The 15,540-nt window shown below is 42.2% G+C and overlaps 1 protein-coding gene across 2 annotated transcripts in view; it reads left to right on the top strand.

Annotated features, from left to right (window-relative positions):
• The window catches only part of LOC126425013 (atypical kinase COQ8B, mitochondrial), a 122,071-nt gene that overhangs the window by 46,033 nt on the left and 60,498 nt on the right, over positions 1-15,540 (top strand). For both annotated transcript variants that reach the window (XM_050087919.1, XM_050087920.1), the window contains exon 4: positions 1,107-1,352. In XM_050087919.1, coding sequence (XP_049943876.1) covers positions 1,107-1,352 — 246 coding nt within the window. The remainder of the gene's footprint in view (positions 1-1,106; positions 1,353-15,540) is intronic.

The following is a 15,540-nucleotide window of genomic DNA, read 5'->3' as shown; positions in this document are numbered from 1 at the left end:
AGGCAGCACCAGTCAAGGGACAGGTAGCAAGACATCCTTACACTGTTCTTACAGGCAATAAGTTTAGGACACACGCATCGAGAAAACTGCGGCCTGTCCTATACTTGGACGTGATGTTTTTAACTGCAAGTTGTGGTCCAAGTTATGCTCAGGCTTGGTTAAGTGTTAACTGTGGCCTGGATGATTATTTATGTAGCTGGCAACTTGTGTCTGCCACTGGCCTGAATGAGGCAGGCTGCCTCTCCTGTCTTACAGCATCACAAGCTGATTGCTTAGCTCTACTGAGGATGAAACCTGTATCTCAATTAAAAAGAACTGTCAACACGTGTATCTCACTTGCCACCTTAATAATGCTTCCTGGAAACTCTTAGCAGATAAGATGATATGACATCTCTTCAAAATTAAAAGGAGAAGCTCATGTTCACTATTAAACTGTTTTGGAGCAGCCATAGCTAGATTTAAATACCCACTGGTGATACATATAGACTGTCTAGTCACATTAATGGAACTTCTGTCAAAAGCTTGAATAACCACTTTTTACTGCATGGACTGCTGCAAAATGTGCGGGGCAAGAGGTAGTGAGGTTCTGAAAGGACCCTACAGACAAGGAAAGATATGTACAGACCAGGATGTAGGGCTATGCTGACTTGAGTGTCATGGCCAGCTACGCTAGGTTTCTTGGTTGAGGCTCCACGGTACAAACAGCCCGATGACATTGGTCTCACAGAGTCTCGATGGGGTTTAAATCTGGAGAGTTTGGTCCTCAGGGGTGTACGGTAAACTCGTCCCACTGCACTTTTTTCCAAATCGCCCCAACACATTTTATGTAACTTCCACTGCTATGCTGACACCTTCCGTCTATGAGTGGTTATTGCACTTGATTTCTAACATAGGCGGTGGTCACATTAATGTGACTGAACCATATAAGCAGACAGATTGTGATGTGTGGAGAGTTCACCAGAAGTGTGATCTTGTGCTACAGGAAACCCATGAAGCTTTTATTGCATTTAATAGCAGTTACACGATTAATATTTCACAGTGTAACATTCTCTGTTTCTGCCAGCATAGATTGTACAGTATTGTGTATATAACCTGTCTCATTACAGGAATATCAGCAGCTGAGGCCAATTGCCAGAGATGAACAGGCTGTAACACCCTTACCTGCAGAAGAACTATTGACAGGGGCACGAGTGCCACCTGTCCGGAAACCGCCTGCGCCTTTGGACAGATTACAGCCGGAAGACCTTGCGCAGCCTGTGCAGACTGGGCAGCCACCTCCGGTCGTGCCACCACCACCACCAGTGGCGGCTAAGGGATCTGGCATGCCACACCATGTGCGCAAGAGGCAGGAGGTGAGTCCAGCCTGCCGGCAGCTACGAGCTGTACTGTTTAAGACAGTACCAATAACCCTTAAAGAATCACATTCCTATGTGTAAAACAGCTTCAAATGTCTGATTACTTTACAAATGAGTTAAAGTGTTAAATATTTGAATCCAAGCATGTAAGTGAGAAAGCACTGGAAAGGACTGACACTATGTTCAAAGTTTGTTGGAAGCCGCTAATTGCTCTCATTATCAAACACTGAATGAGTATAGTCTGAGTAATCTGCACTTCACTTTCAAGAAAAGCTAGATTTTCACACAACTCAATGTTTATGACATCATATCTCCTGATCTCTGTGTTGCACGAAGGTATAATTTTGCAGGTACATTAAGAAATGTACGTAGATACTGTCTACAATGGGTGTTGCAAATAGAGGTTGTATTAAATAAGTAATAAATTAAAATGTCATGCCTGATACTGAAGTTTTACAGCACGAACAGTGAAAATGTTAGGCGATGAACTTTTCTTCTTGCATTTTGTGGGAAGTATCACAGAATATTTTGTAAAGGTTTGGAATTCAGTGTGAAGTTTGTCGGGAGCCACAAAGTGCTTTCATTCTAAAATACTGGACTTGGGCACTGTCAGCTATGCTGCCTCGAGACAAGTACACAGTTTCTAATTGTGATTCTTGTCTTTTTGTGTTAAATTTTTAACATAAAATTATACCTGTTTGTGAGTAGATTATGACAACATTTTATATTTTTAAAATTGGCAAGTAATTACATGAAATATTAAAAATGAAATTTTTGCTGCTCCTGGAAGCTGTCAGTTAGGCAACTTGCAAGTCATTTTGGTTCTACTATAGTTGCTTAGTAATTTAGATATGTTTGGCTGTTGTGTTTGCTTGAATTTTTTATTGAACACCTCTAGGGCTGTGTAGGAAACCAAATGGAAAAACAGTGCAAATATATAACTTCAGGGTAGAAATCGTAACACATTTAATTGAAATTTCTACTAAGTAAGATTTATTACATGCTCTAGTGGCCAACAGAGGTTACCACAATTGCCTGGTCCAAGTTCAGAAATTACAAAACACCTTTGCCTGACAGTTACATGAGAGAAAGAGAATAGAAATGTAAAAGTGTGAAACAGATGCCAGGAGTGTTATGCAAAGATTCCTTGAAGATGTGGTAGGTCTGAAGTTTTCATACTAGTAAATAAGGTAGTCAAATTCTGTGAAACCTGCACCTAATGGATCTGCCCCTTCTGTCATTCACAAACGCATTGCAACTGAAAATTTTTTATATCGTTTGTGTGGTCACTTCCTTTGCTTTGTTTAAGGTTTACCTATTGACTACAAAAGTTTGTTGTTTCTAATTCTCGTTGTGTGACAACTAATGTGCAACAACAGCAGCAGATGCCAGCATCATGTCATGCAAAATTTACATGTCATCTGCAAATATCCTCAATTTTTTTCCTCAGAAATACTGATTATAATGGACACACATCAAATAATCTGCAATTTTGACAATTTTTTTTTAATTGTGTATTGTCCTGACTGAGCAGTGGAACATCCATTATTGTACATGTAGCAATCAACATGTTAAGTAAGTGGTTATTTACTTAAAAGAGGCTGGTTCAACTTCTCATGTCAAGACTTGTTGTGATTTTCCCCCCTCATTGCATTGTTGTTGTTGTTGTTGTTGTTGTTGTTGTTGTTGTCAGCTTGCAGACTGGTTTGCTGTAGGTCTCCACATAACTCTACGTCATGCAACCCTCTTCATTCCACATAACTATTGCATCATGCTTCCATTTGAAACTGCTTGCTTGGTCTCCCTGTGCAGTTCCTACCCCGTCCCCTCCACACTTCCCGTCTATTACTAAACTGATGATTCTCTGATGTCTTGCAATGTGTTCTGTGAACAAGTCCTTCTTTTAATTAATTTTTGCCACAAAGACGTTTTCGTAGGGTTCGTGTTCTATCCAAGACAAAGGCAAGCTCAGTGAAAGCGAAGCCAAACACTGTGATCAAAATTAAATATCTACATGAAAGTGAATGCCTTTGAATATACAGGAGAGGCTGGTTGAGAGAAGCCAAAATGTTTGAGCACAAGATCCGTTGGAAAATAGTGGGTTGTAAGATTACAGATGGACAATATAGACTGGGAAGAAGAGAAGTGTTGTACAGGTATAACAAGTGGCTGATAATCAATAAGGTAACGACAGTGTAAGTTATGCAAATGTCTGGTCAGGGTGGATGCAAACTGACTAATAAGGCAGATTTTTAATGTACCAAACAACAGACCTGAAGTTTGCAATAAATGGTTCAAGGAACCGAGGAAGGACATCAAGAACATTAGATTGCAACGTCACTGATAAACAACTTTAACAGTTTCCGTGAGGAGTGGAAGCAGAACAGCATGTGGACAAGAGGAAAGAAGGCGAGTGATGAAAGGAAGAAAGAAATACTTTTAAGCTACAACAGTCTACTTGAAATGACTTAACTTAATATGGCCTCTAATGGCCCTAAACTGAAAAAAAATCTGTTTGCTCCTGAATTTGATTTAGTAGCTTTAAATTATTTGATCTACCCATACAATCTTCATAATTTTTCTGGAGCACCACATTTCAAAAGCTTCTATTGTCTTTGTATGTAAATTTTTTACCGTCCACATTTATCTTCTGTACGAGGCTGCACTTAAGACACACATTTTCAAGGGGGACTTCCTCTTCCTCATATTTATATTAGATGTTAAAGTATTTCTCTTTCTCAAAAAAGCTTTCCTTGGTAGTGCTAATGTGTGCTCTTTACTTAACTCATCATCTATTTTTTGCTACTCAAATGCAAAAATCATAGTATAAGCTACTTCGTTCGGTATCGCCTGATGTAACTTGCTTACATTTGATTTTCCTTTTTTCACCTATCTACATCCACACACTGCAAACCACTGTGACAGGCATGGTAGGGGTACTCATTGTGGTACCAATGTGCATATGTTTGGTTTTCTTCTTGTTCCAGTCATGTAGAGAGCACAGAAATAATGATTGTTTAAATGCATCTGTGTGCACTGTAATCAATCAAATCTTATCTTCATAGTCCCTATATGAGTTGTATGTAGTAGACTAAAGAATATCTTTAGATTCTTCACCTCATACCGATTCTCAGAACTAAGTAAACAGGCTTTTGTGGGATAATGTTTCGACATTTGCATAATATTCTCCTATGACTCAAACAAATCTTTGGCCATTTATGCTGTACTTCTTTGAATACACCCAGTATCATTTGTTTGCCCTATTTGGCCTGGGTCCCATACACTTGAGCAATATTTTAGGACTCATTGCATTTGCCCTGTATCCTGCCAATGAATTGAAGTCTGCCATGTGTTTTAACTGTGAGTGAGCCTGTGTGATCATTCAGTTTCACTTTCCTACTGTTGTTGTTGTTGTTGTCGTCATAGTCATTGTTGTTGTTCTGTCCATGCTACTCTCTACAGTGCAAGCCTCATCATCTCCAAATAACTACTGCAAAGTACATACTTTTGAGTCTGCTAATTGTATTAATCTCTTGGTCTCCCTATATGATTTTTACCTCCCATATTTCCCTCCAATGAAAAGTTTGTGTTCCTTTGATGTCTCAGAAAGTGTTCCCTCAATCAATCTCTTCTTTTAGTCAAGGTGTGCCTCAAATTTCTTTCCTTCCCAATTCTACATCCTTATTAGTTACATAATCTAACCATTTAGACTTCAGCATTTTTCTGTAGCATCACATTTCAAAAGTTCTATTCTCTTCTTGCGTCAAATGTTTATTGTCCATGTTTCACTTCCATTCGTGTCTACACTCCATACAAATACCCCCAGCGGGTCCGGGGGTTACAATAGGCCCGAGGTATTCCTGCCTGTCGTAAGAGGCAGCTAAAAGGAGTCTCAAACGTTTTGGCCTTCTGTGATGGTCTCCTGTGGGGTTTGACCTCCATTCTCCAAAATTCTTCCGAAGAGCAAGCCAACTGGGAAAGGTGCCTTACATGGTGCATCATGTCCATCGTGCATTGAGACCTTCAGCAACTTTTTTTTTTTTAATTTTTTTTTTTGTCAATGTCGCTTTGCAGTTTTGCTCATTCTCCAGCCGTTGGGTGAGGACACCTTCCTAGCCAGTCCGTTATGGTGGGGCTGCCATGTACCCTATTGGTTGTAGCTCCCTCACTACACAGGTACCGCTCTGCTGATGCCTGTGCCATTAACTCCCCACGTGTGCCAAGGAGTAGATGCCCATCTACCTGGGGCATCAGGACTGCCGGCAATGGCCATCCTGCCAGGTGGCCTTTGCTGAGGCTGGGTGACACCCGTTGGGAGTGCCCCTGGTCAGAGTGGGTGGCATCCGGGCAGATGACACACCATGAAGTGGACATCATCATCTCTTGTTGGTGGTCAAACACCAGCAGTCTCTAAGCAGTCAAGGTCTCACTTTAATGCAAAGAAGTATGACCCCATATCATTCCCCTCACTGGCCATGCCATGGGAAGAACGCCAGGCTAAGGATGGCAGCAAACCTTATTCACCTCAGTACCTCTTCTGTACTAGAGCTGATGGGGAATCCCTTGTGTCATTGAAGCCTCAGTGTTTTTGTGGAGCATTTGGAGAAAAAGTTTGGGGAGGTGAAGGGATTGTTGAAAATGCGATCTGGGTCAGTCTTGATAAAAACTGCATCCTCTGCCCAGTCATGTGCATTACTCACCTGTAACAAGCTGGGGGACGTTTCTATTTCCATCATGCCCCATAGGAGCTTAAATATGGTCCAGGGTCTTATATTTCACAGGGACCTTTTTTTGCAGTCAGATGGCGAGCTGCATGCCAACTTAGAGTGCCGAGGTGTTCATTTCGTCCAGTGCATCCATAGGGGGACCAAAGGATAATCAGGTGACCACCGGTGCCTTCATCTGTGCCTTTTGAGGGTGATGCATTACCCGAGAAGGTCAAGGTGATGGTACACCGATGTGATGTAAACTCATATATCCCTCCCCCGATGCAGTGCTTTAAGTGCCAGAAGTTCAGGCATATGTTTTCCCACTGTATTTCCAGCGTCATATGTCACAGTTGTGGACTGCAGAATTCTTCAGAAACAACAAAAAAATCATGGAATACAGGACCCCTGGACCTACTGACCTACACTGAGGCTAAGAGGAAATTTGACAGGCTACATCCTGTGCGCATGACAGCCTCTTATGCCACCGCTACAACAACGGTTCCTGACCCCATGCGTTCCACCATTTATAGTTGTCCCTCAGGGCCATAAGACTGCATCTGCCCCCTTGATGGTGGGGGGGGGGGGGGGGGCACTCCTATCCCTGTTGCTCTCGCAACACCTACTTCAGGAGCAATGCCCCCCCCCCCCCCCCCCAACCATCAGGGACATCAGTCCCCACTTTTCATCTGGAGAAATATCAGTCTTCTTCGAGTCCTCTCACTCGGAAGGGGTCCTTTGGGTCACTCCCTTCCCACATTCCTGCCAGCGGGAAATAGGACACCCACCAGTGGGGCTGACGTGTCTTTGGGTACCTGACCCCGATAGGTGTCCCTGCATTCATATAAATGGAGTGTTATCTGCCGACACAAATGCACTTGCCGAGCACTTTGCTGCGCACTATGCTCAGGCCTCTGCGTCGGAGAATTCCCACCAACCTTTCGTACCCTCAAACGGCGCATGGAAGGGAAATTCCTCTCATTCACTACATGCAACAGTGAACCGTGTAATGCTCCATTTACTGTGTGGGAGCTCCTCAGTGCCCTTGCTCATTGCCCCGACACAGGTCCTGTGCCAGATTGGATCCGCACTCAGATGATTAAACATCTCTTGTTTGATTGCCAGTGACGTATACTCGTCATCTTCAACCGCACCTGGAGCAATGTTGTATTCCTGTTGCAATGGCAGGAGAGCATTGTCGTTCCTGTGCTCATATCCTTGCCACATTATATGAGTGGGATCTCCTGGGCCCGCTCCCGATTTTTATCCAATACTTCCTGTCTCCCTGTACTTTCCATGTCCAAGTTGGTGCCTCTCATAGTTTCCCCATATCCAGGAGAATGGGATCCCGCAGAGCTCTATTTTTAGTGGCCATTAACGGCCTAGCAGTGGCTGTAGGGCCATCCGTCTCTCACCTGTTCTGTATGCAGATGACTTTTGCATTTCCTACTGCTCCTCCAGTACTAGTGTCGCTGAACGGTGCCTACAGGGGGCCATCCACAAGGCGCAGTCATGGGCTGTAGCCCATGGCTTCCAGTTTTCAACTCCGAAGCCGTGTATAATGCAGTTCTGTCAGAGTCATACCATTCATCCAAAACCATAATTTTACCTTGATGATAATCCACTCACTGTAGTGGAGACGTATCAATTCTTAGGACTGGTTTTCGATTCCCGATTGACTTGGTTGCCCGATTGACTTGGTTGTCTCATCTTCATCAGCTTAAGTCCAAGTGCTGGCAGCCCTTCGATGCCCTCTGCTGCCTGAGCAACACCAACTGGGGTGCAGATCACTCTACACTGCTGCAGCTCTACAGAGCCCTTGTTCAATCCCACCTGGACTATGAGAGTCGGGTTTATGGTTCAGTGGCACCTTCGGCATTGCGGTTGCTAGACGCAGTACATCACTGTGGAGTTCAACTAGTGACAGGAGCTTTTAGGATGAGTCCGGTAACCAGCGTACTTTTGGAGGCTGGAGTCCCTCCATTGCAGATCAGATGTGCCCAACTGCTCACCATTTATGTCGCACACACTCATAGTTCTCCTGAGCATCCCAATAACCATCTCCTTTTTCCAATGATGACAGTTCATTTCATCTCCAACATCGGCAGGCCATGTCATGGCTTACGATCACAGTTCACTCCCGATCCCTTCTGTGTGAACTAGAGTCCTTCCCTTTACCACCTCCCCTCCAGCTCTATTCGCATACACCTGCATTGTGTATACCTAGGCCGCAGCTTCATCTGGACCTTTCTCACGCCTTAAGGACTCAGTTCTTCCCGTAGCTATCACTTCCTCTCGATTCTTAATGTGTCCTGGTGCCCAATGGCTGGTGGTCACATTGGCTTCGCCTATGTACACAAAGGACATTTTGAACAGCGCTCCCTGCCAGGTGGCTGCAGTGTTTTCACTGCAGAGCTGGTGGCTGTATCTCGTGCTCTTGAGTACATCCGTTCATGCTCTGGCAAGTCATTTCTTATCTGTAGTGACTCCTTGAGGAGCCTACAAACTATTGACCAGTGCTACCCTCACCATCTTTTAGTAGAGGACATCCAGAAGTCAGTCGATGCCCGGGCATGGTCCAGTTGTTCAGTGGTGATTGCCTGGACCCCAGGACACATCAGAGTCCCAGGCAATGAGCTTGCAGACAGCCTGGCCAAACAGGCTATGTGGAAACTGCTTATGGAGATCGGCATCTCTGGAACTGACCTGCATTCAGTATTACACATCAAGGTTTTACGGCTTTAGGAGACAGAATGATATAACCTTGGTACGTACGACAAACCACGTGCCGTTAAGGAGACTATGAATGTGTGGAAGTCCTCCATGTGGGCCTCTCACAGGGACTCTGTGGTCCTCTGCCAGCTCTGCATTGGTCACACTTGGGTGACCCACAGCTACCTCCTGTGCTGTGAAGTTTGGCCTTAGTGTTGGTGCTTCACCCAGTTGACAGTGGCCCGTATTCTGTTTTGCTGCCATCCTTTGGCTGCCCTGCTATAAAATCTTAAGTTACTGCACTCGTTACTGTTAATTTTAGCTGAAAACGCTTCATCGGCTGACATAATTTTACATTTTATATGTGAGATTGGGTTTTTTCGTTCTATCTAAGCTTTAGCACATGTCCCTTGTCCCTCTGTGTTCTCTAGCCTAGTACTTTTAGGCTGGAGGCTGGAGGTTGGAGGTTTTAATGTGTTGCAGAGTTGCTGGCTTATCTTTTTTAGTCTCGTGATCAGCCAGCCACGGTCATCTGCTCTCTCGTTTTAATCCCTTCCACCTGTTTCTTGCATATCTCTCTTTTTTCTTGTCCTATTTTGTCCATTTTAGTGTTTGTTGTCCTTCTGTCGATCTTGTGATTTTTCCTTTCTCCTGGTTTTGTACTGTAAGTCTTGTTTTTTTCTTTCCCTTGTGGAATTGTTTTAATAGGAACAAGGGACCAGTGATCAAGCAGTTGGTCCCCCCCCCCCCCCCCTTTTAAATCAACCAACCAATCCAGGCAAATTACCTTCAGAAAAGATTTCCTAATACTTACATCTGTATTTGATGATAACAAAATTCTCTTCTTCAGAATAAGTTTCTCTTGTCATTGCCAGTCTACATTTTATATCCCCTCTACTTCTGCCATCATCATTTATTTTGCTGCCCAAATAGTAAGACTCATCTACTACTTTAAGTGCCTCATTTCCTAATCTCACTATGTGTGCATCACCTGGTTTAATTTGGCTACATTCCATTATCCTTGTTTTTCTTCTGTTGATGTTCATCTTAAGTCGTCCTTTCAAGACACTGTGCACTCCGTTCAACTGCTCTAGTCATTTGCTGTCTCTCACAGAATTACAATGTCGTAAACAAACCTCAAATTTTTTATTTTTTCTCCCTGAATTTTGATTCCTACTACAAATTTTTCTTTGGTTTCCCAAATTCACCCCTAGATATTTCTATGATTTGACTAATCACATTATTGACTTACTGATATGGTAGCCAAAGTTTTTTTTTTTTCACTTGAAGAAGAGTACAGTTTTACATTTCTGAAAATTTAAAGCAAATTGCTACTCTTTGCACCAGTCTGAAGTCTTATCAAGTTACCCCCAGGTAGTTCATATCTCTCTCATACGTCCTAACCCTTACGTTACTGCTTCCCTTTCTATGTGTGCAAGTCTATCCTTCAAATATTCTTTTTTTGTTGCTTCTTCTTCAGTAGACAATCTTCCTGGTGTCGATTATGCTTAAGTCTGGTTCGTGATTTTGGACACTTAATTTCTTCCCTTCTGACATTCTACAACTATCCATTCTTAACCATATGGTCGCCTTGTTGGGTTTGACTTGCTACCCCTTCTCAAAATTTTACAGAAGTGCGGGTCATGCAGGGAAGGTCACTGAGTGCAGCGTATATTCCAGCTTTTGTTCCTTTCTCTATTTGCATCCCTCTTTCTGCTGTGATGCTGCACCCAAAAACCCAGCATGGTAGCAGTTCCATTGCTGGGGGGAAGGGGGGTGGGGGTGGGGGGCAGAGCAGGAAATTCCCCATGCAAGCCAAGGAGTACTGTATGTGCCTGTCATGGCTGGTGTACAGCAACTCTGGGCAATGATTTACTGGCCAGGTAACCATTGCTCTGTGGCTGGTTAGCACTATTGGGAGAGCCCCTGTTCAGAGTTGGTGGTACCATGGCAGGAGAATCCCACATGAAGCACATTAAACTTTCTTCTGCTGGTGGTCACAAGGTCCCAACAGTCTCTTCAGTTGGGAACAATTGTTATAATGCAGAGAGATACAACACCACAGCATTTTGTTCCCTGTCTAAGGCATGGGAAGAAGGACAGATCAGACGTCCTGTTGCGAAACACTTTGTGCGATACTTTGTATGTACTCAGAATGGTGGAGATACTTTTACTGCAACAGAATCATTATCTTTTTTGTCTGGGAAAGTAGAGTCTATGGGAAATATGTGGAATGATTCATTATTAATTGAAACTTCCTTTGTTGCCCAATCCACAGCTCTTCAGGCATGTGATCGTCTAGCTGACATACCTGTGGTAATTGTCACGTACAAAACTTTAGGCATGGTCATTCAAGGAATCATCTTCCACAGAGATCTTACACTCCAAGTAGATTAGGAACTCCAGACTAATCTCCAGTGGTGAGACATACATTTTATCAGATGTGTGCAAAAACGGCCAAAGGATAATTGTATAGATACGGGCACCTTTATCTTGGCCTTTAAAGGCACTGTCCTTCTGGAGAAAGTTAAGGCCATATTGTACAGGTGTGATGTGAAACCATATGCCCCACTGTCTATGAGGTGCTTCACATGTTTATGCTTTGGGCTTATGTCATCCTGCTGCATGACAGACCCAAAATGAAACTGTGGACAACCACTCCACAAAAGTATTCCTTGTGAATGCCCACCTGTATGTGTCAGCTGCATGGAAGATCACCCTCCAAGTTTGCCAGTTTTCAAGAGAGAACAGAAGATAATGCAGCACATTGTAGTATGTGCAGGTCATGGTCGTGCAGGGGTGTGGATAGTCGGCGGTTGTGTTGAGTCACAATTTAACCAGGCCGCCATGTGTGCCTGCCTGGGTATGTGGCACTGATTTTTAATTACTTGAATTATTTCAAGTCTTGGCATTTGTGTTGGATTACATTATGGCATTTATCTTTTGAAATCTTTTAAGGAGTTTTTAAGAACTTCATTCCATTTAAATCAGTTTTAAACTACCTTTTAAATTGAAAGTTTATTTATTTTTTTTTATTTTAAAAAAGAAGAAGAGTAAGAGGTTTAAAAACATTATACTGCATTGTTGTTCGAAGGAGCTTCACAGGAAATATCAAATGGTATTCCACGGCCTGAGCTTTTAACGTGTGATAAATATTTAATTGAAGGTAGTTACATTGCAATTAATCCCAGCACCTTTCCTACTCTGCAAACCTAGCTTTGCCTACCATGGTCAACAAATATATTATTTTACTTAAAGAATGGTTTGACTGCTACAGTTTATTGGTGTTTTGGGTTGTTGTCGGCTGATCACTGTGTTCGCCATCCTTAACCTTCTCTCTCCCCTGAAAGACACTGGACTGTAATCAGGAGGACAGCTACTGAAATTCTCATAATCCTTCCAAGTTTATGTTTTCTATGATTTCCCTAAATCACTTACGGCAAATACCAGGCTGGTTCCTTTGAGAAGGACACTGCTGATTTTATACCCCATCTTTGCCCAATCCCAACTTGTCCTATGTCTCTGATGTTCTCTTTGTTGACAGAATATTAGAATATAGGGATAAGAAACAGGCCTTCTGCAGATAGCTATCATTAGAAATATGCAAGTGTGATCAGGCCCTACTGGCCATGGCAGACTTTCACATTCAGTTCATTATGTGGTTGATTCGTGCTCATACTGTGACATATTTTGGGATGGAAAAGATCTCCCCCTTGGTCATGCATATGGTTACAAGTAAAAAGTATTGTGCGAGATGCAGAGAGTGGTGAACTGGTGCGTAACAGTTAATTATACTGGTGACTAGAAACCTTGGAAAGGAATGCCTGTCTTGAAGATAGGAAAACTGATAAAGATAAAGAGGAAGGAAAGGGAGAGACACTCTTATTAGAATGGCAGGCAGAGATAATGAATTAAGCCAATCATGGTAATACTGGTCCTGTGTGAAGAATGAAGGAGAGACAAAGTTTTTATATGTACATGGAAAAGCAGATTTTAGGGAATTCTGTGGTAAGTTGTGGACTGGAGGAAGTGATCGCATGTTATGCACAGCCACCAGATGCATGCTGGAGGCCAGGGACTGACTACAGATATAATATGAGGCATGTTTTGTAAGCAAGCACCATTTTGAAATAAAAAATAAAACAAGTAGAATAATGGTACCTGCTGTGACTCAACATCTCCACTATATGGTGAGTAGCAATCTGTCCTTTTTTTACTAATCATATTTTTGCGTGACAGCCTGTACTTTAATCTACTATTCTATATAAATGCCACCAATATAAAGTCACTTATATCATACAATCAGCTTTGAATACCATCGTTACAGAAATCTCTCGCCTGGTTAGGTAACAATTGCATAAAGCACACTTCTTGACATTTGAGGAAACTCATCACATAATGCCAAAATTGTAAGGTCTTTCTTCTCTCTCACTTTTCCACTGGCTAAATTGTCAGTGATGACAGAAGATCATCCACTTTTTTCTTTATCGTGCACTTTCATATGGTCATCTTTAAAATCTCACCTGTTTCTGTACCATCCCATCATTCATAATGTTTTCACCATAACCTTCAATGAAGTGGCAACAAATTTCAGCTGCTTTCACACATTTAGCTCTAAGGAAAAAAAAATCACACTGCGTATTTTGCAGTCCCACAGGATTCTCAGTTGGAGGAGGCATTTCAAATACTCACAAACATATTTAAACACGCTGAATATTGGTGGAATAAGTAGATTAAATTACAGGCTGTCATGTAAAAATAAAATTGCTAAGAAAAGTGTTCTTGTTTTATTTTTATCTCAAAACGGTACTTATTTAAAAACCGTGCATTGTATTTTGTTTACTAACAGTACACTGATACAGTGAGCTGGACAGAAGGCACTGTAGATAGCCCCTGTGGCAGCAACATTCCTCATGTGCCGTGCTATGTAATGCATTCTCCCACTTTCAACCTTGTTCATGCAATCCAAATAGTGCTGGACATTCTTATTCATTTGTGTAATCAACTGTTCATGAAGTTTATAGATTAAACATTCTCTCTTATGCATCTCACAATCAGCTGAAATTTTCAGCATAACTCCCTCCAAAGCCATTGTAAAACTGTTGATAGAATGTGAAATCTAGGTCTGGCTTGCTCACCAGGAAGATGTATGATAAGCATAGGGCAGTCTCAAAGTCACTGTTATTCCCTTTATGTAGCAGGTACCATTAAAATTTAAAACACCGATCTTCTCTTTTCCTTTCACAAAATCTCAGTAACAGTTACCTGTCTCAGTACTGGCTCACATTAAGACTTCTGAGTCAGTTAAAATATCTTTGTTGCTAGAAACTCTGATTTGAAAGAGAATTTTGTTGCTTCTGCTATGCCGCATCCTCACCCATCTCTCAAGTGTCGTTACACTACCTTAATAATTGTAACAAGCTCCAATCATGTACTGAGCTGTCTTTCTTGCACGAATTCTTCCTCTGAGCATTACAAAATTTTCTGGTGCATTCTATGTGATCTTGTTTACCACATAAAAGTAGCATGTGTGAGGTGTGTCCAGAAAGAAATTTCCATTTGGTGACAGAAACAAAACAAGTACAGATACAGAAAAATTATGCAATGGGGCAAAACTACCAATTGGAAACTATCTTTCTACATAGCTCCTTCCATTTTGTAGGCACTTATTATACTGTGGTACAAGTTTTTCTGTGGTTTCCTTGTAGAATGTTGCCACCAGTGCTGTGAACCATGAGCTACCATGTTGTTTAAGCTCATCATTGCCGTTGAATATTTTACCACCAACAAATGCTTACAGCTCCAAAATGAAACTGAAGTCAATAGGAACGAGGCTAATGCTGTGTGAAGAGCAGTCACACTGGCTCGAGTCAGAGTCCTGTAAGAGTTATCATGTCTTCAGAATGAAATTTTTTCTCTGCAGTGGAGTGTGAGGGTGATAAGAAACTTCCTGGCAGATTAAAACTGTGTGCTGGACCGAGACTCAAACTCGAGACCTTTGCCTCTCGCAGGCAAGCGTTCTACCAACTGAGCTAACCAAGCAAGACACACGACCCATCCTCACGCACCACTGCAGAGTGAACATTTCATTATGAAAACATCCCCCATGCTGTAGCTGTGCTATGTCTCCACAACACCCTTTCTCCTGGGAGTGCTACTCTTCCAGGTTTCACAGTAGAGCATCTGTAAAGTTTGAAAGGTAGAAGATGAGGTACTGGATGAAGCAAAGTTGTGAGGATAGGTTGTGAGTTGTGCTTTGGTAGCTTAGTCAGCAGAGTACTTGCCCGTGAAAGGCAAAGGTCCAAAGTTCAAGTCTTGAGTTGGTACACAGTTTTAATCACCCAGGAAGTTTATTGTCATGTCTTGTTTGCAATGTGAGGTCAGACATTGTCATGAATCAAAACAACACTGCTTGTGAGCTTTCTGTGATGCTTGTTCTATGTTGGGCTTCACACTTTCATAATTGTCTTACAATAAACATTTGCATCATTCCAGCTTACAGTAAAAAATGCATCAGTAGAAAACTGTGCACCTACATTATTGAGGTGTTAAGGTTTACTTGGACATAGTTATTACTTATTGTTGTTTCTAATGAGGATTTTCATAAGTGACTTAAGTCTCGTCCCCATTGTTTTGCTTAAAAACTCATCACTATTTTTGTTGTAACATGTCTGAAAGCTAAGTGCAATCCCCAGATGCTTTTCTATTATGTTGCTCTGCAGGAGATGTTGACACCCAAAGAGTACAGAGTTTTCAAAAATTCAGTT

This window comes from Schistocerca serialis, chromosome 10 (genome assembly GCF_023864345.2).
Source record: "Schistocerca serialis cubense isolate TAMUIC-IGC-003099 chromosome 10, iqSchSeri2.2, whole genome shotgun sequence".
Classification (NCBI taxonomy): domain Eukaryota; kingdom Metazoa; phylum Arthropoda; class Insecta; order Orthoptera; family Acrididae; genus Schistocerca; species Schistocerca serialis.
The sequence above is the reverse complement of the archived record's forward strand: the minus strand, read 5'-3'. Positions and strand labels throughout refer to the sequence as shown.